Source organism: Anser cygnoides, chromosome 2 (assembly GCF_040182565.1).
Source record: "Anser cygnoides isolate HZ-2024a breed goose chromosome 2, Taihu_goose_T2T_genome, whole genome shotgun sequence".
NCBI classification, from domain to species: domain Eukaryota; kingdom Metazoa; phylum Chordata; class Aves; order Anseriformes; family Anatidae; genus Anser; species Anser cygnoides.
Window position 1 is genome coordinate 17458592 of NC_089874.1, and position 22634 is coordinate 17481225.

General features: G+C 35.4%; 1 protein-coding gene across 3 annotated transcripts in view; it reads left to right on the forward strand.

Annotated features, from left to right (window-relative positions):
- The window catches only part of ODAD2 (outer dynein arm docking complex subunit 2), a 96070-nt gene that overhangs the window by 7436 nt on the left and 66000 nt on the right, over window positions 1-22634 (forward strand). For all 3 annotated transcript variants that reach the window (XM_013191740.3, XM_048076523.2, XM_066991565.1), the window contains exons 4-10: window positions 937-1132; window positions 1693-1799; window positions 2247-2383; window positions 3478-3594; window positions 7895-8115; window positions 9868-9990; window positions 10189-10333. In XM_013191740.3, coding sequence (XP_013047194.3) covers window positions 937-1132; window positions 1693-1799; window positions 2247-2383; window positions 3478-3594; window positions 7895-8115; window positions 9868-9990; window positions 10189-10333 — 1046 coding nt within the window. The remainder of the gene's footprint in view (window positions 1-936; window positions 1133-1692; window positions 1800-2246; window positions 2384-3477; window positions 3595-7894; window positions 8116-9867; window positions 9991-10188; window positions 10334-22634) is intronic.

Here is a 22634-nt window from a genome sequence, read left to right on the forward strand (position 1 = left end):
ATGTCTCATTGGAAGCTTACAGCAATTTTTCCTGTGATTACAGTTTAACCCACTTTTAAAATGTTACATCCCTTAAAATATTCAAGAAAAAAAATAATCTTATATGCTAAGGACATTCTTACCTACACGACATTCACGGTGAACATTTCCAGGTCCTTCTCACAGAAGCTTTTGAAATACAGGCACGGGTACTTTTATTGTGTCATATTCAAGTCCTAGTTTTACAAACTGACAAGACCCTTGGTATGCTAAACTGGATATCCTCCTCTCATCGGAGGCAGAAGAGATCAGTAATATTCTTTAGTACCATTAGTAGAAACTGGATCTGCAATACTAAAATATCAATACCTAGACTGGATCAAACTTAAGATGCGTCTAGCCCAGGGTCCTTCACTGGGAGTGATCAACCATGAATAATAGGGAAGAATAATATGGACTGAGTATCGTGCTGAGACATTCACAGCTGCATGGGACTTCGTTTTCAAGAACAGGGCAAATTGTTTTTGTAAAACCCACTGACATGAAGCTATGTCACTGTTTACCAAAAAAAAAAAAAAAAAAAGGACAGCTGGCATAGCTGAGGAAGTAATGGGACCATTGGGAATGTTGCTAGAAAACTTTAAACATGTTCTTTAACACTAAATCATATTTCCCAAATGATCCATTTTCAGTGAGTTAAGCCCATTGATTTCCTGTTTTGGTGATCAGCAGGGCAATTTTACACGAAAAGGGACTGTTGATAAAAGGGAATATTTAATATTTACCTCTTGGTTGAATGAATCAACCATTTTTTTTTCCTTTTTTTTTTTTTGTGAAAAGCAGTTTTGTAAATTAATAGCATCAAAATTATTCGGCAGTTGAGATAAAAAGTGTTACTCTTACCTAATCATTTTTAATGTAGTATCATATTATACTGATTCTGTTTCCTGTTTACAGCTAACAGAGACCCTATAGTGAAAATTCTTGGCCCTGAATATGGGACTGTTGAAGGAGAAGATAAGTCCATGTTGCATTTACTTGAAAAAGTGAAACAAGGTGATGACCCTGAAACAGAGAAGAAAATGAAAATTTTTATTCTTCTTCATCAGCTGGATATGCAACTCCTTAATAGTTCTTTAAAACACATTTCACAGTAAGTGCTTTTCAAATGCAACCTAAGTATGTCAGCTAGTGCATTTTTTGTTTTATAGTTAAGCTAGATTGTTTTCAACCCACAACATGTGCTTTTGGTGTGATATGAAGAAATTTATTGAAATGACTTTCACTGTTCACTGAGTTATTGAAAAAAAACTTTTTTTTTTTTTTTTCCCTAAATATTTTGATGTAGGTGTGGGTATGTAAGTGTGTGCCTGCAAGTGTTTTTGTTTTTATTGCATGTGTTTTGCATTTTGGTAGCAAATTGAAGTAATTTGTACAAATAACAAAGTATCAGTTAAATATTTTCAGGGAAATGTTTATTTCTTCATGAAAGCACTTTGAGTGGTTCATAGTTACAAGGCCTTCTTAGCTATGGAACTAAAATATCTCTGAACTAACAGATAAAAATCAAGAAAAAAATGGGAGATGACCCATCTCTAGATTTTCGTTGCTACTACTAAGACTCAGTGTACAAGAAAAATATAATATTCTCTTTTGATATCTCTGTGCACATCCTTTTGATGATAGATTTTAGACCTTTTCTATTAATTGCAGAGACATAAGACTAAGTCCAGCTGCTGTAAATAATGAAGTGAATCTTCTCAAGAATTTCTCTGGGAAAGGCGAAGACACAGTACTGGAATCACTGGAATATACATCAGGTCCGAATTTTATCACATATAACTTTTGCATATACCCATATTAAAGTAGTTGACTTCTGTGTGGAATGTGTTAAAATAACTGTGTTAATAAATATAAATAGTTTATCTCCACTTTAATGTTATGAAGTAAAATAAAATATATTTTCAGATATGTAATGCTCTTCTTCAGCCTTTACTGACAGAAATAATCTCCAGTCTTCTTTAGAATTAGAATAAATAAACAGAGTCTCCCTGATCTTGAAAAGTGCTAGGTGTAGTTGTAGTTGTTTGTTGGACTGGACCATGGGTCGCAGATTTTTGCCTGATTGATTCCCAACTGAGTATGAGTGCTGAAGAGGAAGATACTGTTTTGGGAGCTTGATTTGTTTACATTATATTAATCATCAGGAATAATTATCAAAATATACTTTTAAATTGGATAAAAATACTAATGCTAATTGGTTACAGATTACACATTCTCTAATGGATGCAGAGCTCCTCCCTGGAGACAAGTGCATGGAGAAATTTGTTACTTAGTTATCAAACCACATGACACTGATCCCTTGTGTATCACTTGCAGCACCGCAGGAGTGTTTTTGAATGGAGTAAGTAATAATGAAGGCTACCTTGAAGTGACAAATATTTGTATGTGCTAAAGTCAGAGATCCATCAGGTTTAGGGGAGTGGTATTGAAGCTGTAAGACCTTCGGAGTTACTTTATTGGTACTGATGGAGAAGGAGCAGTAATAAGTGTATGCTAGTTTTCCCATACTTTTAGAACTCTCTTTCTTCAAGGTTTGCACCAGGAATGTATTCTGTACTTTTTACTAGGAGTGGTTGTTTAGTCTTTGCATGTGCCCTCACTGTTCTTCACACTACTCCTATTTAAAGGTACTGTGGGACCAGATGTCTCTCTAGTCCCTCATTGCTCTTGATCTGAGGTGTAGTATTATTGTGTGGCTAATATTGATGGCGCTTGATGTTGTCACTCATATGTACAGCTTGCATTTGTCTGTTTGTAAATCATAAGCAGTTCTTTCTCCTTTAAATGGAACCTTTTTAGAAATTTTTTATTTCTTTTTGTCTACTTTTCATTCTGGTTACCTCTTCCTTTACAAATACTGGTTACCTTTACAAATAACTTTCGTACAGGCATAACAGTCCCCTATGCGGCTTAAGCATTTACCAAAATTTTTTATGTTTCGAAGAGAGACTGATGTCCCTCAGGTATAACTCTACAAATTGCTTTTCCCTAAGATTTTTTTTTTAAAAAAAAAGGAAATTTTGATTTAGGATGTTTTAATGGATAAAAATTAATAAAGCATAGGCTGAGTCAGGTCACATTATTTTCTGATCCTTTTAAACATCCACTGCACTGCATTGGAAGCTCACATTTAGTTGGTTGTTTGCCATGAGCCCTAAACCCTTTTCAGTTGGAGTGCCCACAGTACAGTGAACTTTACCTGATAGTAGTTACCTGCAGAATTTTGTGTAAGATCTTGATATTTGTTGGGATCTGTGGAGGTGATCCATGCATATTCACTGACTGTTATTGAAGTCTGATGCTGATCATGAGGCTTCTGCACCTAATTGTTACAGTGTATGGCCCCTATGTTCTTTAGCAGTATTTTATGATACAGATTAACTTACCTGTGTAAGGTGATACTATTACTAATTTTATATTTATTCTTTTTTGAAGGGTGAGCTAAAGAGTAAAGGTGACATTGACTATGAAAGAAAAAGTGACATATATAAAGATATTGTCACATTTTTAAGGGAGAGATCACCTAGATTTGTAGAAAATATGGCTAAGCAGGTGCGTATTTACTGATACTATGTGTATATTCTACTTTGTAATAACGTAAATTGGTAAGAATTACATTATAGACCTGGTTGAACATTTACTTTCTTTATCAAAGTTAAATCTTTGATTAAATGCAGAATTTTAAAGACTGAAATGCCTTTATTATTTTACTTTGCATTTTTTCAAAGTTTCTACTAAATATATTCATTTTGTAAATAGCTAGATTATCATGTAAAAAGACAGTTATTCTCTATTAAAGAAGTAGTAAACTTAAAAATATTTATTTACAGTACTTACACTATGTTGCTTTTTCAAAATCACTTTCCCAAGAATGTGAAATATTTCAAGTGTTTCATTTATTTGTTTTATTTAATTTTACCATTTAATGTATCTCTGTTGTCAAAGTACTGTCCAGCTTTCCCAGGAGAAGCAGTGTACATACTTTTATGTCTCTGAAGTCCAGGTTTAATCATTTCTCTACAGCCCTTTCATCCTATTGTCTGTGATACAATGTATGAGTTTCCCAGTCTGTCTTTTAAATTCTGTCATTATAAGCCATGACTGAAACAAAACTCAGAAGAGTTTGTATGAAAGGCTATGTGCAGGCTGTGCCACTGTATCTTATGTATCTGGACTGTCCTGTGTTACATGCTTCCTGAATTATTTCTCTCTGTCTATCACCATGTTTTAGTCTATCTTATCTGCCTGCAGGCATCGCCCTTATTCTAATCACAGCTTGAGCTCAGACTATTTCCTGTGCTTCTAAGAAGAATGTTGTAACCAACTTACTATTCCAATAATTGCAATGTAATTGTAATTTTAAGAGCAGTAGGTGCCAGTTTACATACAGGTAGTTGTAGGTTAGAAAGTACTGACACCACAGACATTATTTTATGGATTGTCTAAACCTTGTGTGAAATTAGTTTGGGTTTCCCAGTGAGTTAGCTCCACTGTTGTGAGATGGAACATACAAGACTTACTAAGCAACAATTGTTAACCCTTGCAAACATGTAATCCTGAATAAAATATACATTTGCGTTCAACAATTCTATGATAAAAGCACGAAATGTGTGCTTAAAAGAAAGTCCCATGTTAAGAGTCCTAGTGTCTACTTAAAAACCCTGGAGTTGCCTGGGACTCAGGAGTTATTTGTGGAGAGGGCCTGTACTACATGGCCTGTTTCTCTGTAGCATAGCTGCACTGAAGCTTTGCAAACACATCTTCCCCCAGGAATTATCCTGAATGCCCATTACTGGAGCATAGACCTCTGATGGAAAGTAATGAATCTGGAAGCGATGTGCAACTAAATAACGGTTCAACTGGACCTAAGTTCAGCATGTTTTAGCAGAAACCCATCTAACGACAAAATGACAAATGAAAAGAAATAAAGGGACAAACCGCTGTCATATGTACATAAAAGTTTTCTAGAGGAAATAGGAAGCATAATATCAGCAAAGATAGAACACTTACATTGAACATGACACTTGCTATGTACTATTAAAACTAGACTTCATAATACTTATGTTATTAAAAAAAAAGTTTAAATTTTGGAATCATGAATAGAGTTTTTTTCCCCAAAATGTTTTGTGTTTGAAAGCAGATAACACTATTTTAGTTATCATTCTATCATACAGTATTATGTGGTTTGATCCAATATGTGAAGTCAGCTTCTAATTTTGCATAAAAAATTCTGCTTGTATTCTGGTATTATTCTTTATGGAGTACTGGAAATGTTAAAGCAGGAAAATATGATATCCTTATGGAAAAGGTCAACTTTTTATGACAATATTTTCCTGTGATCAAAACCACTTGAATTTTTATCTTCATTCTTTGTGACCCAAATATAAATAATAGCCCAATGTTTTTACAAGAACTGCCTGATTTAAATTTCAGAGCTAAGAGTTATGTATCCAGCTTACACAGTTGCTGTTGTTCCAGTCAGTCAAAAATGCAAGGGTTTCTGGCATTTACTTAGAGTGCTAAACTAGGTAGAGTGAAGAGCATCGTATTTTGTCTGTTACAACAGAATCACACAGTACCACTACAATTTTAGCTGTTTCATCTTTCCTGTCAAAAAACACTTTTCACAGACTTCCAGTGTGCTTATAACAGATTAATAACTTTGTGGTAAAATTCATTACAGGTTAAAGCCTGTCAGAAGTTTCATTGTTATTTATATTCAATTTTGATTGTTGTAAGGAGGAAGTCAATAACAGGGAAAATCACATATGCTTAGGTTCCGATTTGGGGGGATCTAGGACTGATATTTACTTTTCTGAGATACAAAAGCTCGATGGTTTCGAAAGAACAGAGCATTTCAAATTGCATACATAAATACAGTAGCTTATTCTAACAATAATGGAATTAAATGTTAAGTTCTTCTGTTCAGAAGTGTTCTTCTCTATAGAACTCTTTAGAAGAGTTCTAAAGTTTTATCCTATATGCAAAGTTTTCTTTTCTTCTAAAGTTTTTACTTATCCTATATGCAAATATTTCTTTAATGTTATATCTACATATTGGTTTACTTTTATAAATGTGACAGTGTATGAATGTTTTAGATATAGTTACTGCTTGAATAGATTTTCAAAGTGGTTTGGCTTCATATGATGATCATGGAAGCTAAAATAAGGTAATATTTTAAATATTAATAAACATTTAAAATATTAATAATTGTAAATATGAATGTGGATGTTAAATAAAGCGTGTACCCTTCTGTACTGTTTTTCTGCCCTGCTTATAAATATAATGTAGCTACTCAAGAAATGTTTACATGCTAGGTACGAGTAAATAAATAGAATTTATGCCATTTTCCTTCAGTTGTCATATAGAATCATATAAGTCATTTATTCTGTATTTCCTGACTGTGTAAATTACTGAAGAATGTAAACTATACCATTTTAACAGTTTACAAATATCATATCCTGTTGCCTTTCTGATGAGCTAGTTCAGTACATTCTGCATTCTAAAATTAAAATTTAAACAAGTTTAGACTGTAGAGCTGCACTACATTTTATTTAAAGGAAAATCAGCTCTACTCTAGAACTCTAAAAAGTACAGAAGTATTTTCAGGCTTCCCTGTATAAAATAAAATATGACTAGAAACAATTTTGATTGATTTTCTGAGGAGAGGAGAGCTTCAAAAAGCTTATTATGTATACATTTACTGCAAAACCAATTAACTTTTATAATATCTTGTTTAAGCTAACATTTAGAAGTGCTGTGTTGGTATATAGCACTGTAGGAAACAAGCTTTAAAAATGTGTTTAGCTGGTCTAGCGACAGCATCAGTCCCCTCATGATTTGACTATCATGGTAAATTGTCCTGTTTAAAGTATGTTTTTAGAATGAGAGAATTAACAAGAATTAATTTACTATTGGGTGGTTGGGTCAGCAAGCCAGGAACAGCCGATTCTCATCAGAGACTAATCGAAGACAGACCGTGCTGTGACAGTCTCCTTAAAACTGCCTTGAATCAGATACATAAAGGAATGTCTTCACCTTTCTGGTAGTGACAGCTGCAATAATAATAAGTAACGATCATATGCTGTCTTTCCTGTGAAAATTGAATATGTTCCAATAGAAAATAACAGTTCACAAGAGTCCTTTCTGTTCTGGATATTTTTGATCAGCCACGGTACCAAACACAGACAGCTGAAGGATTCGTAGGTGCCACTCAGCTCCACTCTTGCATGTGACTTGTTCACCAATGTCTTGTCCTGAGAGACACAAAATGGAAAAAAATTAAATGGATTATATTTATATTCTGACTATAAAACTATTCTAAACTATATCAAATTAAATTACTTGGAACTGAAGTCTAGCAGTTTATCATAGCCTATTTTCAGTTTTATGTCCATTATTTTTTCTGTGGGATTTTTTTGTAAATCCGTTATGCAGGGAAATAGGTTTTTATATAAATGGTCCATTGAAAGCCGAATGACTGAGTCTTAAAACTCATTTGGTATTAGGTTCTATAGTCTTAGTCTTAGTCTTCTGCTTGTGTCACAAATTATTTAACACAGTAGAAATTGAACAACACTCAATATCCAAGTATATTCAAGAAGTTCCAAATTTAACTTGTTCATTTATTTCAAAAAATTTAGTTTACATACAGTAACAGATACTTTTCGTATTAATTTAACATTTCATTCTTTTAAAGGTAGTCTTATTGTATGCCTATAATTTAATTCCACATTTAATAAATACATTTTTAAATCACTGCATCCTGGAATTTTGCTTATAAGTTATTGTTTTAATGTGCATTATTCATATAACAGTATGGCTGACAAACCGTGTCTCCTTCTTTTGTTAGCAATATACTTTTTTTAAAGAACCAACATATGAGAAAAATTATCAGCGTGTAGAAGTAGTTGATGCTAAGGTCTCTGGCCAATCCCAGAACCTTTATGATTACACAGAAAAGAACGTACATGAGAAAGTGAAAAGTTCTGCTGCAAAAAGCAAATCCACTGACAAGAAGAAATTAGAACCATCTATGAAGTGGAAGAACATTGGGCTTTCTGCTGCCCGGAGGTAAGTAGTTGTCACCTTCCTAATTGAATTTTCAATAGATCTCTCTAACCTGTGCTAGCGATTGGACTGCCTGTTACAGTTTGCATTATTATCCCAAGTTAAGAGCAATAAAACAAAGTCTACTACATGCAAATGTCTAAGGAAAGAGACCTGACTAGCAGAGGAATTTCTTACTCTTCTCTCCTATCATATAACAAATTTGATGATGTTACAGCAAGACAAGGCAGGGAAATTTCTTGGAACCACCTGCATTGCTTGGTCCTACAGGACTGTCATGTTGTCATAGTTTTGGTGCAAAGTGCCCTTTAAAGCAAGAAAGAGTAGACAATATAATTTGAACAACACTTTCTAAGGGAGGCAGAGGACATCCAGGATGGAAAAACAAGATGACTCTCAATTATAACACCAATTTTTAATATTTCCAAATCATATGAGCTACTTTTCTAACTCTTTTTAGCAACAGTCTTCACTAATGGGGCTATATCAAAGTTCGGATACCCAAAATAGAGTATACATATATTGGATACTCTATTTTAGATTTTTCATCTGAAATCAGAACCCTATTTCTGATTTCATAATTTCTTATTTTGTGTTAGTAGATGAAAAAAAAGGCTTTAATTGCCATCTTACAAAAATAAGAGGTCAATATCCTCCCAGGTTTGCCATTTTGACATGTTGACATGTTGCAAAAAATGTTTTATGAGGTTTTGGATGTGTCCTACAGTCATCAGTTTAAAAAAAAAAAAAAAGTGGTTTGCCAGGAAAAAGAGCTTATTTTTTTCCACAATCATTATTTCAGTCTAGATGTAGTGAAATTGGGTGTAATCATACTTTCATAAACAAACCATGAGTATTCTCCCTTATTGTTATGACTGGGATAGTATGACCAACCCAGGCTCAAAAGGACATTTTGTTTTCACAATATTATAAATTAGGAACAAAAAAAGTACCAGTGATTTTGCCCAGCTGGGTCTGGGACTCCTCTTGGAATACGAGGGAAGGAAGATAGATTGTATGCTCCATGATCAAAGCTACAGAACAGCTCAATGGAAGAAAAAACAACTAGACGAACTAGAACTCTTTTGCGTTGAAAAAAGATGCCTGGGGGACAGTAAAAGAGAGATTAAAAAAGAAAAAAGACTGAAGAAGGTGTCTGTTCTAATACAAGAACACATGATAGCAAATGAAATGAGCCTCAATGAGACCAGTTCAGTCTCATAAAGGGACATATTTTTCACAAAACGTGGCTAAGCTCTAATTATTCTTTTTTGCCACAGGAGGGTAGAGGCCATTCAATTATGTGAGTTAAAAAAGCAACCAAGACAAAGTAATGGAAGAAATATCCATCCAAAACCGTTAATGTAGGGACACTTAGGATTTCCCTGAACTAGAATTTGCTGAGGAATATTCTGGAAAAAAGTATTCCTCTGTTGTTCTCCTGCTGCTACCTAGATAGATGCTATTCATCATAGTTAAAGATGGTAACCTAGGATAGATGGTCTGGCTACATATACTTATTCTTTGGTCTTGTGTTGCATACAGGTCAGCATAATGCAAATTTTCTAATATTCCACTGTTTTCCTGAAGCAAAATTAGTTACTTAAGACAGAACGTTTTCTTTTTAATGAAGGTTATTGTGCAGGTTCATAAACTCATCTGATCTGATATATGTGTCCAACCATAACTTTTGGTTATATATATATTTATGTAAAATAACATCTTTTTTTTTTTTAATAAAAATGAATATTTTAGTGCCAAAGCTGCAAAAAATGTTAATGAAGAACAACGGAGAAGTAGTAGTATGTCTACAAAAATCAAAAAGAAAGCCACTGGTATTTCTTCTGAATCTGTTAAAATGCAATCATCTTTGAAATGGTATGGCTTACTTATTTTTCTTCCTTCAATTTTTTATTTGTATTTTCTGTATCCACTGTATTTATCATCATACTTAATATTTGATAATGATAATTACATTTTGCCAATGCTATTGCTATGCAGAGTTGTCTTATCTATTTAAAATATGCTTGTTCATTTTACTTTATAGCTGGGTGGGTGGTCTTTTTTTATTTTTAGTAAAATATCAGACAAGTCTGAAGAAGTTAGTGAAAGTTCCTCAGAGACTGAGGAAGATGAAGAACAGCCTGTACGTCATCAGGAAGGAAACACTGATTTGCCATCAGAATACTGGGGAATTCAGAAACTTGCAAAATATTTAAAGGTAGGTTAGAAGCGTTGTTTAAAAAAAAAACAAAGAAAGAAAAGCCACTTTTTCCCTTCTACATCTGAGGTCACCAGACCAGCTCCTCATCCTTTTTTCCACCCTTCCTTCTCTTTTTTTTTTTTTTTAATTTTTATTTTTTCAGTTGCCCTGCTATGTTGCATGTTCAAATCCTGAAGCTGTGTGTTTTCCTATCACCCACCCTTTTCTCCTGCATTTTTGATCTGCTATTTTTGGCTTATGTAGACCCTTAGATTAAGCCATCTGTTCAGTGTTATTTAATACTTAAGATGGTATAATTTCTTTATTAATTATTAGGTTTCTGTTTTGCTTTTTGAAACTTTCCAAGATATTTCTTTATGTGGATAATAACTTTCAAGAGTTTTTATTAAAACTGAATACTTGCCTAAAGTCTTTCATCAACTATGATTAACGCATAACTGAAGTAGTTCTAACATGGTCTTGTGTCTGGATAGTTTCTGTTGGTGGGCAAGAAAGTGTATGATAAACAGGCATCCTCTAAAACAAACAAACAAAAAGTCTTTTTACGCAGACCTGTTGAAAATCTTTTGGAGCCTATAAATATATATGTTTAGACTTCAGTGTATGTCTGAAAAAAAAACACACCACAAAACAAACCAAAGGCCTCTCCACCATTCTGGAAGACTCTAAAACTAATCATGTTTTTGCCTCAGGAGAAATTCCTTAACAAGTTTGTACAGGAATTTAAGTAATGTAAGTTACTAATAAAAGCACTGTCTTATCTGTTTCTTGGAGTACAGCTACAGCGTATGCTCATCTGACAGATAAAAACGATGGGGCTGGCATTTAGTTCAACAGATATACTAGCGAGGAATAAGAACAGCTTTGGCTCCTTCCAGTCCTTTAACCATTGTAGAAAAGTAACTCAGTCTTTTAATGCACTCTCGCTACTTGTTCTGAGTTTGTCCATGTGGGACCTATTCTGTTTGCTGTAGGACCTATTCTATTTTCTGTAGCCAAAGAAGCACAGAAATGCACTGATAAATACAAGTCCCTACAATTCATTATACCTTATCATTTCTAGGTTGGAACTTTATATTCTTGTTACTGTGGCTATGCTAAAATACCCCTTTGCAAGTTTAATCTGGTGTAACATCCACCATTTAACTTTTTCAGCTATACCCTAATGCTAAGCACACTACATATACACTTTGTGTGATGTAAATTTTTCTACTTGCATGTAATTAGAGTTCAAGATGTTTCAAATCTTTCAATCAATCGATAGCTTGCTTCTGTTTTGTGATCCACTTCTTTGTAGTCTGCTGAGAGCTGAGAGAAGTAACCATGTTACAGAGGTCCTCCTGGAGAACATATTTGAAAATCCCTACTGTTGATAAATTCACAAAAATCTTTTAATTGGCCCATCTGTGTACCACCCTCTTTACCAAAGGCTTTAAGGCTCTTCTCTCCTGATAATATATTTCTCAAGCTCCCTGTCCTATTTAGATTCTTCATATAGACATGTTTGGATTTTAGTGTTGGATGTGATTCAGTACTGAAACATACCTACACTTGCATGAAACCATTTTGAATGAAGTGTGAGAATAGCAAATAGGAAAATATATTTTTCATGCTCCTCCATTTTAGAATTGAGTATATATTGTTCAAGATGTCAACAGGCAAAATTGCTTAATGGCTTAGAACTAGAATTAGAAAGGGGAGTACTTTTGATCATATTGTGAAAACCTGATAGGAAGTATTTGTGATACAAAATTCCATCGTATGAAAAGGTTTTGTTTTGAAAGTTCAGATGTATACTTGTAGTCATGCACACCCATGTCTTCCAATAGCTCTTCTAATTAGAAATAAATTAAACAAAGTACTTGAAAATAAAATAATTTTCTGTCAATTTTTAGCTACGTAAAGCAAGAAATCCCTAGTGTCAGATAAAGCTGAAAAGAGATGCCTCTGTGCCATACCACAGACAGTGGTTGAAATGCCTTATTGATGGAGTGCTACTTTAGCTTGCACATGGAATTCATTTTAATTCAAGTATAAATACTGCATTTCTGGCTAGACTTAGGAGATTTTTTGGCATTCTTGTTGTTCATGTAGGCAAGTGTTCATGACACATGCAACATAAGAGAAAATAAATTTATGACTATGTTATTTAAGTATCTACAAGCATATTTATATAGAAACACATTTTGGAGGACTCGTGTGTTTTCAAACGTTGAATACATTGTTTGCACATCTTAAAAAAATCAAATAAAATGCCTTAAATAATAGATGTTGGATATACCAAGTTAGAAAATACAGTAATTCATAGGTGCAACAATTTTTGAATGTCTGCTAAAGTAAACAGGATTCACAGTTCAGCAAGACTCTATAACAGATCAATTTGCAAATGCTAAACTTCCATAAAACCTAAAAGATACGTAGGTTTTATACCACTCTTGCATTGCTGTCTTAAAGAGACAGTTGCTTCCTGTATAAAGCAAACTTGCTGGGTCCTGTGGTCTGTACCTGCAGATGGTACAGTTTTTGACATGGACAAAAATCCAATGCAGGGGAAATTCCCTTCTGACTTTTTGCCCTTCCCCGTTTCCCCTCCTTTCTGGGAAAGAGCAGCCATGTTGGAATTGCTCCACTGGGAAGCAGCTGCTTCTGTGGTCTGGCTCCTTGTCCTACCTTCAGGCTTCCCAGGGCTGTGAAACAGAAGATAGAACATGTGTGCTCCTGCATGTCTCCCCATCGGCTTAAGAGTGGGCAGCGAGGAGAGAACAGTGAGCTTGGTGATGGCGTTGTGGTAGGCATCTTTTGGGGCTAGAGTAGATAAAATTGTAATGAGGCACTCTGTTGATGTTTATCCTGAGTGAATCTCACTGTCACAGTCTGGTTCAGATTTTACATTATTTATTAAAATAGTCTTTCTGAAGTATTAGATTTCTGGGGAAAGGACTACATTTTACATGTGAAAAATTTTAGGAATAGGGTGAAGAGACCATATTTTACAGTGACCTTTTTGGTAGAAATGGGGATCATGGGGTAGCAGTGCAGAATCTTCTTTGTGGCAGAGCTGGGGTTGTTCACTGAGGGGGAAAAAAAAAAGAGAAGTGGTGAGAGCTGGGCACCATGCTTTGTGCTGCCTGCTGTCGAGCACTGATTATTGCCAGTTTTAAGATAAAATTGAGATGTTGGGAGGTGATCTGGGGCTAGTGACTGTGCCAGGAATAACTCTAATCTCAGAATAAGTCTTTAATCCTTTAAGCCCTTGTGTCACTCAGTTTTGGTTCCCTGTAAGGGTGTGATTTACGTGTACTCCTATGCCAGGGTGAGCTCCAGACAGAGGTCTGCAGGACCATAGCAACTACAGATTTCTTCCTTCAGTTTCTTACCTGGAAAGTCACTCTATTTTTGGCTCTATTTCAGGGGTACACTAGTGCAACCAGTCAAGTTTCACACTTCCTGTAAAATATCCAATGATTTTGTTTCTGTTTTAAATGATTCCAGTCTGAGCAAATCCTTTCCTAGAGCAGCATTGTTCTGCTACTTCAGAGGTGAACAAACCTGATGTCTCTCCCCAGCTGTTTTCATCTTGTGCCAGGTCCAGGAGCTGGAGAAAGGCTGTGGTGTGCGCAGGAGCTAGGGGGAATGTACCTCAAGCCTGGCCTTGAACACCAGCTCCCAGGTGCAGATGTGCCCAGGTGCTGCGTGGAAGTGGACGGTGGGAACAGAGGACATCTGTCACGTGCCTCAGTGAAATCTCTTTCACTGGACAAGAAGAAGTTTGAAACAGCTGCTGGATACACTGGGTTTATACAGGTCCACTCCACAGCTGCATTTTAGCAGGCCCTTTGGAAGACTGCTTCCTTCCAGCACCATTCTTGTAGCTGGCAGAAGGCCCATCTGTGTTGGGCTTGCCTTATGTGAAGATGGCAAACAGACCAGAAAGACAAGAATGTGCAGGAATGTTCTTCCTGGTCTTCAGCCCTACCCTTTTCTTTCTCCCCAGGTCCCCCCAAAAGTCCTCATTTATTTCTAGGCAACTTGCTTAGGGAATTGAAAGTCAAAGAGATCAGAGCTATGGGTCTAGTTCTTCTAGTGCATGTGTTGCAGTGAGAATTGGTTGGACAAGAGCTACAGTCCGTCATCCCCTTCACAGTGTGAGCAGAGCAGAGGCAGAAGGCTGTACTGTGGCTGTTGTACCACAGACAGAATGTATTTCCTTTTCTCAGGGAGCTCAAATTTATCAGTTAGGGAAATGCAGCTGTGTGTTGGCTTGCAGGAAGGCACAGTGGTTCCATGACTGAGCTTTTTGTACATGGAGGACACTAGCATTCCTGGGGAGGAAATGTACAGGTTAGGAATGCAGAAAGTCAAATAGACAGTGAAAATATGGAGGGAGGCTCTGCTGGGAGCTAAGATGAAGGATTTGGAATAAGATGTTCACGTAGATATTGTTGATAACCAGTGTGGGAGGGTTTTCTTCCCCAGGAAAAGACAGAAAGGCATCTGGAGGTTGAAATTTAGAGCGCTGGGGCAAACCAGAGTGCAGGAAATCCATGTGTGCATGAAAGTTAGAAATGTGGATAATGGAAGTTGAAACTATTACAGGAACAGGGAGCCTATTTCATGACATTTGAGGACCACAATCTTAAGTGGCAGAATTGTATGTGTGGGGGAATACTTTTGCAATCTGTATGCGTGGTTTGCAGTGTGGCATTTCTCTGCTCAGAGGGAAGGAGGAGCAGCAACAGTGATTCACATACTTCCCTACTATGCATTAGTATAAAGTCAACCACAATTTGTCTCTAAGCTGAGACTTGTCATGTCTGAGGTCTGAAGTTTTAGCTATCTGAAACTTCCTCATAAAATTTTGTGACAGAAGACATCCAGTCTTTCAAAATAATTGATTCTTTTCTTGTGCAAATGAAAGATTAGCCGAAGAGTGTTATGTAGCAGTCTTAGCCCTCCTGCAGTTTAGCAGGTGGTGTATACAGCAACTCTTTTATATGAACCAATTATAAATTTATGGCACTGGGGAAGACATTGATGTGACTAATATTTTTTTCAAAATTTGTGTGAAATAGAGTATAGACATGGTATAACTGTATAACGGAAAAGTATAGCTTTCTTAAGTTACAGTGGTGTTGGACATGTTCCATATTATTAAGATTACATTAGTTCTCATTATAAAATTTTAAATCAACTTCATAAACTATGCATGGATTAAGAAATCAATTTTGGGAGTAGCAGAATAGTGATTCTGTTTTATTTTCAAACACTGAACCTCAAAATAGACCTGAACATTTTAGCCTAAGGAATAAAATGTGACTTCCAATACTAATTCATTTAAAGTGAAACTAATTAAAAGTTATTTTAAGTTGTATAAGACAAGAAAAAATGGTATTAGTGTTACAGTGTACCCACTAAAGTATTAATTCCTTATTTTACCAATTTTACACATTTTAATACTGCTTTAAAGCTTTCTGGTATTCACAGAAAAAGTCTAAAATCTCTAATGTTTTCTGATATCCCTGAATAATTTGCCCAGAGAATTGCAAGTACAATTTTTGGGGAACTAACTGTCTTTCTTAATTTGGTTTCCATTTTCTCAGGAAAATTTACTGTTGGGTAGAACTTTACAGCCATAGCTGAATACTTGGTTAGTTAACATAAAAGCTATGAATTTGGGTAGATATGTAATCAACTTAGAAATTATTTTGTGTGCAATATTATCAAAGGAATTTATCAGTAATCTTGAAATCAGGTCCTTGATGTGCAATAGAGTCAAATATTAGAACCTAACAGCAGTAGCAAAAATATCTATTTTGTATAGGAAATGTATTTCACATTATATTATTTTTTTCATAATCTGTGGTTAAGAGTTAACTGTTTTTCCTTTATAATAATATATTAGCAAGGCTTGCATGAAACTATATTTTAGCTACTAAATAGTAAATAAGTGTATATGAGGAGGTAGAAAATATTTTCACATATAAAATAAGTTTACCAGTGTAATGCATTTTTCCAGGACTGACCGAATTTGCATATATTTTAGACTACCTTACTGGTAGATTATCTAACAATAAACCTTTTATCTTCCCTTATGAAAGTATATGTTGGGAGAATATGAAGGAGGTTATTCAACTGAACTGAAGGATCGAGATGAAAAAATAATTTTGCTGTAGTTTGGCAAAGGGGTAGACTGATATTCTTCAGAAAATAACAAATATATGAGCCATAATCATGTGCCACCTGCTAGTGTTTCTAGGCACATATTTGGCTAACCTTTCAGCCTTGGCAGGTAATCTTTTTATATCCCTCTCTTCTCCGCTGTTCGTGAATGTCTCTTGTTCCTATCTTCTGGTATTAGCCAAGATTTTCTTTTAAATTTCTGAAAAGAACATGCTTGCTGAAAAAAGAATGGGATAAAAACATGGAAAAACTACATTTTATACTTAAGATATGTATTTTTTAACAATCTAGCCAGTGCTGATCATGAAAAAAATCTTTTTTATGATAAATTTACTGGGTAGAAAATATTGGCAAATGGAGAACTCTCAAATTATTATTATAATTGGCAACTCTGAAGAACTTGCATAGCTCTCTCCTCAAAATACTGTACAAACAATCATTCTTCATCATGAGACATATAAAATACATAACTGCCAGTTGATTTTTGACCATAAACACTGATTCTGAGGAATTTCTTTATAGTGGAGGTTAATTAATGTTCTAAGGATTACCCGTTCCTAAGTGTTTTGTAGCTGATGAGATGAAAGGCAAGATAGACATAAAAACAGGAGAAAAAAAAAAAAGTAGAATTCAATGGAAAACAAGAAAGAAGAGATGATCCGTCAAAAATTCAGGGCAAAGGTAAAGAATGTAAAAAAACTGAAGTATAATTCTTCCCTTTCTGTGGAATTTTATTCTATTGTAAAAGCAGGTATGTTATATAAATTAATGTGCTACTGCTTTAACTCCACAACTACTATACCTGTAACGTAATTGTAAATCACCACATCTGTCTCAGTCTGACTTAAGATTTTATAATCATGAAATAGATAATCAAGTTGTTGTCTTTCCTAAAGAACATGATTGTGTCTGAAAGCTACCAAGAGTTTTAAGAACAACGTTCCGCATTGGTCTTAAATGTTCCACATTGGATCTCAGCTCAATTTAATCACAGTTTTCTATATACAGTTATTACAGAAGCATGCCTGTGCTTCTGCCATGTCCTCATCTATATTTATTTTTCCTATGCTCTTACTGACTTCAGTTTTTAATATATTTAAAAAAAAAATACTTCTCCAAAGAACATTTTTTCCTCTTAGATTTTCACAAACTATCGCTATAATTTTGTTTTTCTTTTTTTTTTTAACTGGTTTTGAATCACATTGTTTTTTCTGTTTGCTCAGTGCTTATGAAACTTAAACAGCTTTGCTAACTCTTAGTAGTCTATAAAGGCACAGGTCTTTCTTAATGCAACCTCGTTAAATTTTCTTCATGGATTCACTGTAATAACATTAAGGCTTTTATTCTCTTTGTTAGCCAAGTGCTATGCAACCTCAAAATTGCTCACGCGGCCTGACACTATCACACACGACCTAGACTAGTATATGTGCAGCATTAGTATTAGGTGCAGCATAGGTCACATCTCCAAGTATGAAATCAGGATTTACAAGTATCAGTGATAAATTAAAAAACATGACTGTTGTTTGTGTAGGCTGCTGCTGCTTTTAATTTAATACTAGACCCTTTTTTCTTTCCAATTCAACCCTGCTAATTTGTGTATGTTCTTTTAAAAAATATAAGAGACCAAAAGTAGGGAGAGGGCTATATCTTTGTTCTAGTATCAAGACATGGAAGTCAATACATAGATTAGATTCATCTCATCTGTCTCTAAATATAAACAGAGTAGGCATTTGTGGCTGAGCTGGTCATTCAACGCTACCTTTATGATCCATGGAAAAAATTAGGCATTTTAAGGATGCGATTCATCCAATATTTTAAGTATCTAATTCAGAGTGAGATGGATCATGTTTTCAGCTTCACTGTTGACCTGATCTGAGTTAACAGGAATGTAGGATGGCTATCGATGACTTGATGTTAATAGTCAGGAATGTAGGATGTTTGCAGGTTAGTGAGCTTAGTCAGATGACTTCCATCCCAACACTCTTTTGTGCATTTGAAGTCTTCAATAAGTGATATGAAGAAGTCTTTTGAATGTTTACTCATATTACAAATTCTTTAGGTATTTGGAAATTCGGGGGTTGAGTGTTTTTTGGCCATTTTGCTTCAGAGTACTTTTCCAAAGATCAGCCTTTTTGTTAACAGAAACAAATTGGTAGTTCTTAATTAGGGAAAATCAACTGACAAGCACGTGCTAGATAGCCATGCTCTAGCTTTGGCCTCACCAGCTTGGTGACTGTGCTTGAGCTTTGTTTACATGGACAGTATGTATGTGATCAGCATCTTACAGGTTTGTCTTGCTACTGATTCTTCCGAAGAGTTTCAGTAGATCAGATCTAATGGCTTTGCACAGCTTTTTACTTCCTCATCAGCAGATGCTGCACTGTCTTTGGAGTTCTTCCAGGAGTGGAATGCAAAGTATCCTGTCATTTTCAGGATGGTTCTTTTGACAGAGTGTTGGTGAGCGGAGGGAGAAACTATCAGGATTCTGGAGAAAAGCAAGAGTAAATAAACATCTGGAATGAATTTGCAAGAATTAGCTGTCCAAATAAAGCAATGTGGTGATTTTATGACACCTTCCTGAGACTGATGTTGAGTGAGCAATAGGAAAGTAAAAAAATCCCATAATTTCTACTCAGATGCATTCTGCCTTCTGATCACTAAAATATGTATGTCTTTTCTTTGAGGAATTTTATGAATTTAAGTTATTGGCATACTGTTGTATGAGAGAAAGCACATTTAATCCTTTTACCCAAGAATCACTTTTAAGTTTATGTCTTGGCATTCTGATTTACTTTAGTCTATATTAGCCCAAGTGGCTGTTCTCACTTAGCCATACTGGCACATAATACCTCTGAGAGCCTGTTTGTTTTTTCTTGCAAGCCAAATCTAGCCATATTTAGCAATTCTGAAATATTTTTTTTCTTGAAGTCTTTTATTCAGTTAGTATCTTTTGGCTTTCTCAGCCTATTTGGTACCCTTAGCACTGTTGTTTCCTCTGTTTATCAGCTTCATTTCAGTGTTTCTGATCCTTCTTCCTATCTCTCCACTCCAAGGCAGGACAACTACATGCAAACAAGGTCTGCAAGAGGGACATTGTGTAGGCAGCATAAAGGGCATCCTTATGAGATGGGAGGGAAGCACGGCTAAGGACACCGGCCCAAAGTGTTCACCGTTCAATTCAAAGAGACACTTTGAAGGCCATTGAAACATTACACCTGGGTAAGTTTGTATCAAGAGCTTGTGAATCATGAGCATTGCTTACCACTCCAGCCAGAGACTGAAGGTAGAAAGGGAGGAAAGAAGGTGGGTAAAGACCAATGACAGGGGGAAGCCTGTACAAAAAAAAAAAAAATGTTTGCATGTAACTGTGCTCAAATATGTAAATTTAAAGGGATAGCCCGCTTGGAAGAGGACAGTATAGTACTGTAGCAGTTTTATGTTGAATGAAGTTATCCCTGAATGCCATGACCTGACTCCCTTAAACTTGGTAAAAGGACTCCTTGCTGGCCTTGTAGTTGTCAAGCCTGCAGGAAGCCTTGTTCAGAATATAGAGTATCCAGATACTTGTTTACATTTAAACAACTCATGATGAAGTGTCTGAATGTAACTGTGTAGTCAGCCTGTGTATTATTTATGTAGGCACTATTGACTTATGGCAGTATAGGGTATTGAGGTTTACCAGCAAGGCAGGTATCCTACCGGCACTGATGTCCTCTAGGTCTAAAGAGAACACAAATGCTGCAGACTTCCGTGTGGTGCACACTCATTGTATCCGATATTAATGTCCCAGATGGTTCTCCAAGCTCGATTACAAAGAGAGCAGTCTTTTTATATACATAGTTACCATCTCTTTAAAGCAGGCAGGAAGATGAATTATGAATATATTTTTTAATCTCACAATTGAAGATGTTTTGTCAAGTTGTGGATGGTATTAGTCATGTTTCTGATGCTCATCAGACAGGTCAAGTATGGATTTGATGACATTGCATGTAACCGGTGCTTGTAACTTTCCAAAACCAAGATCCTTTCATTGAGAATTCTGAGGTAAATCCCTTGTACAGGGACTGCATCTGTATTGGTGACAGTGACAGCTGAAGGCAGTGCACTGCTGAAGGGATGAGATGGTACCAAGACCAAGGAAGGTGACTTCTCTTACAGAGAACTGAGGAAGGTCATGGCTTGTGCATGAAGTCAAGCAATGTGCATATGCTGAAAGGATCGGTCATGGCGCGTAGAGGAAGTCTTCGATGGTTGTTGAGGCTGCGTTCTTTCATGCTGGTGTGCCATTGGGAGCTTATGGTTTGAGTTGGAGATGATCTAAGATTTACTCCATAGATACAGTTACCTCAAGCTGCTTTGCCAGATAAAGTGAAGTCTGAACTCCGGAATGGGTACCAAAGGTACTACAGGCGGCCTGTGGTAACTAAGACCTAAGCCAGAGCTAAAACTCAGCATGACTTAGTGCTTACACATTCTCTTGAATAGTTACATTTTGCAGTAGCAGTAGCTTAGATTAAATCTCAAATTAACATCTGTTGCAGTAATCTGATCTAGAAATCACAGTGGGATTGTGGGTTTGTGCCCACATTAATTTTTTTCCCTTCCAAATTTATCTAGGTTTGAAAAGACTGGTCCATTGTCTCTACAAAATTGTCCAGATGCAACTGGGGAACAAATACACTGCTAAAATGAAAACTTCAGAAATGAAAAGAAGATAACCTTGCATTGTTAAGTTATTATATATTACCTTGGCCAGGTTTTCTGGGTTTTTGGGTCAGCATTTCACTTCTCTCCAACTGTCAGGATTGAGAAGTTACTGGGAAAAGCATTCTACTGTTCCTAGTCCAATGAAATAAAAGTTCATATGTTTGCATGTGAACTGCATTGACTCTTAATCTACTCTATAACTGAATCCAATTGCTGTGCATCAGAAAAGGAAAGCTAACAGAATGGATACATGTCTAGAGAGAGTTTTCAAGAGGGTATCAAGTTCTGGTTCGCTTAAAAAATAATAATAATAGACTTTTTCTTTTGTTTGAAAAGTCATTTCTTTTCACTTTCATAAAATATCATGACAAGTTTAAGTCAGTGTCTGGGTCCTAACATATATGTCACTTCTGCCACTGTGACATAGAAGCAGGGTAAAGGAATTAATCTGCAACCAAAACCATGCGACTTCTGTGCACTAAAACTTGTAGTCCAATATAAACGTTTTGGATTTTGTGATTTTGTGCTGCCTGTGATTTTCCACTGGCTTTAGTTATACTAATCTGTATGGTTTACACGCTGCCAGGCTGTAGCCCAAGAACTCCAGAAGATTCAGGAAATGGGGCAGGGAATTATTCCATAACTCAGTTATACTTGTCCATAACTCATCTCTAACAAGTTGCAGCTTGTATGTTTTATAAACTAAAATGAAAAATTGGAACTAGTATTTAAACCAAAACAATACTCAGAGTGTTTAGAGGTTCACTAACATAGAAAAATTGCCTTGCTGAAGCGTACTATGCATATTACACTGCAATACTCAGTCTTTCATTAAGCATTATCAAAATTTATATGCATTTTTGAGCTATAAATTACAAAATGATCTGAGATTTGAGAGTCCAGTTCAATACAAAATCACTAAGTCTTAAAGGTGTAAATGAAGAATTCTGTTTTATAGTTTACCACTTAAATTTTGACTTTATTGTTTTATGAAAGTGGCAATTTGGGCTTGGATTCCACTTCAACAATGTTTTTGTTCTATGATTATTTTCATCCCATAAATGGATTTTAATGAAGTAATTTCTGATACCACAATAACAGTCCCAATAATTTGACCTACTTTCTTTCAGATAACATAAAATTACTGGTTTTGTTTGGTATTTTCTAAAACTATATTGACTTGATATGTTCAGTTTTAATTTTTTTCAAGTATATCGTAGTAAGCATTTAGATTATATATACTTATAATCAAAACGAGAGTATTGTTTTACATAGGAATGAAAAAACCACCCACCAACAGCAATTTTCATTCCTGTTTTTCAGTCATAGGCATACTGTCATAGACATGCACATTAAGGTATCCATCCAGTACTTTCCTGATACAGTAAATAAAATGAACTTTTGCTGTGGC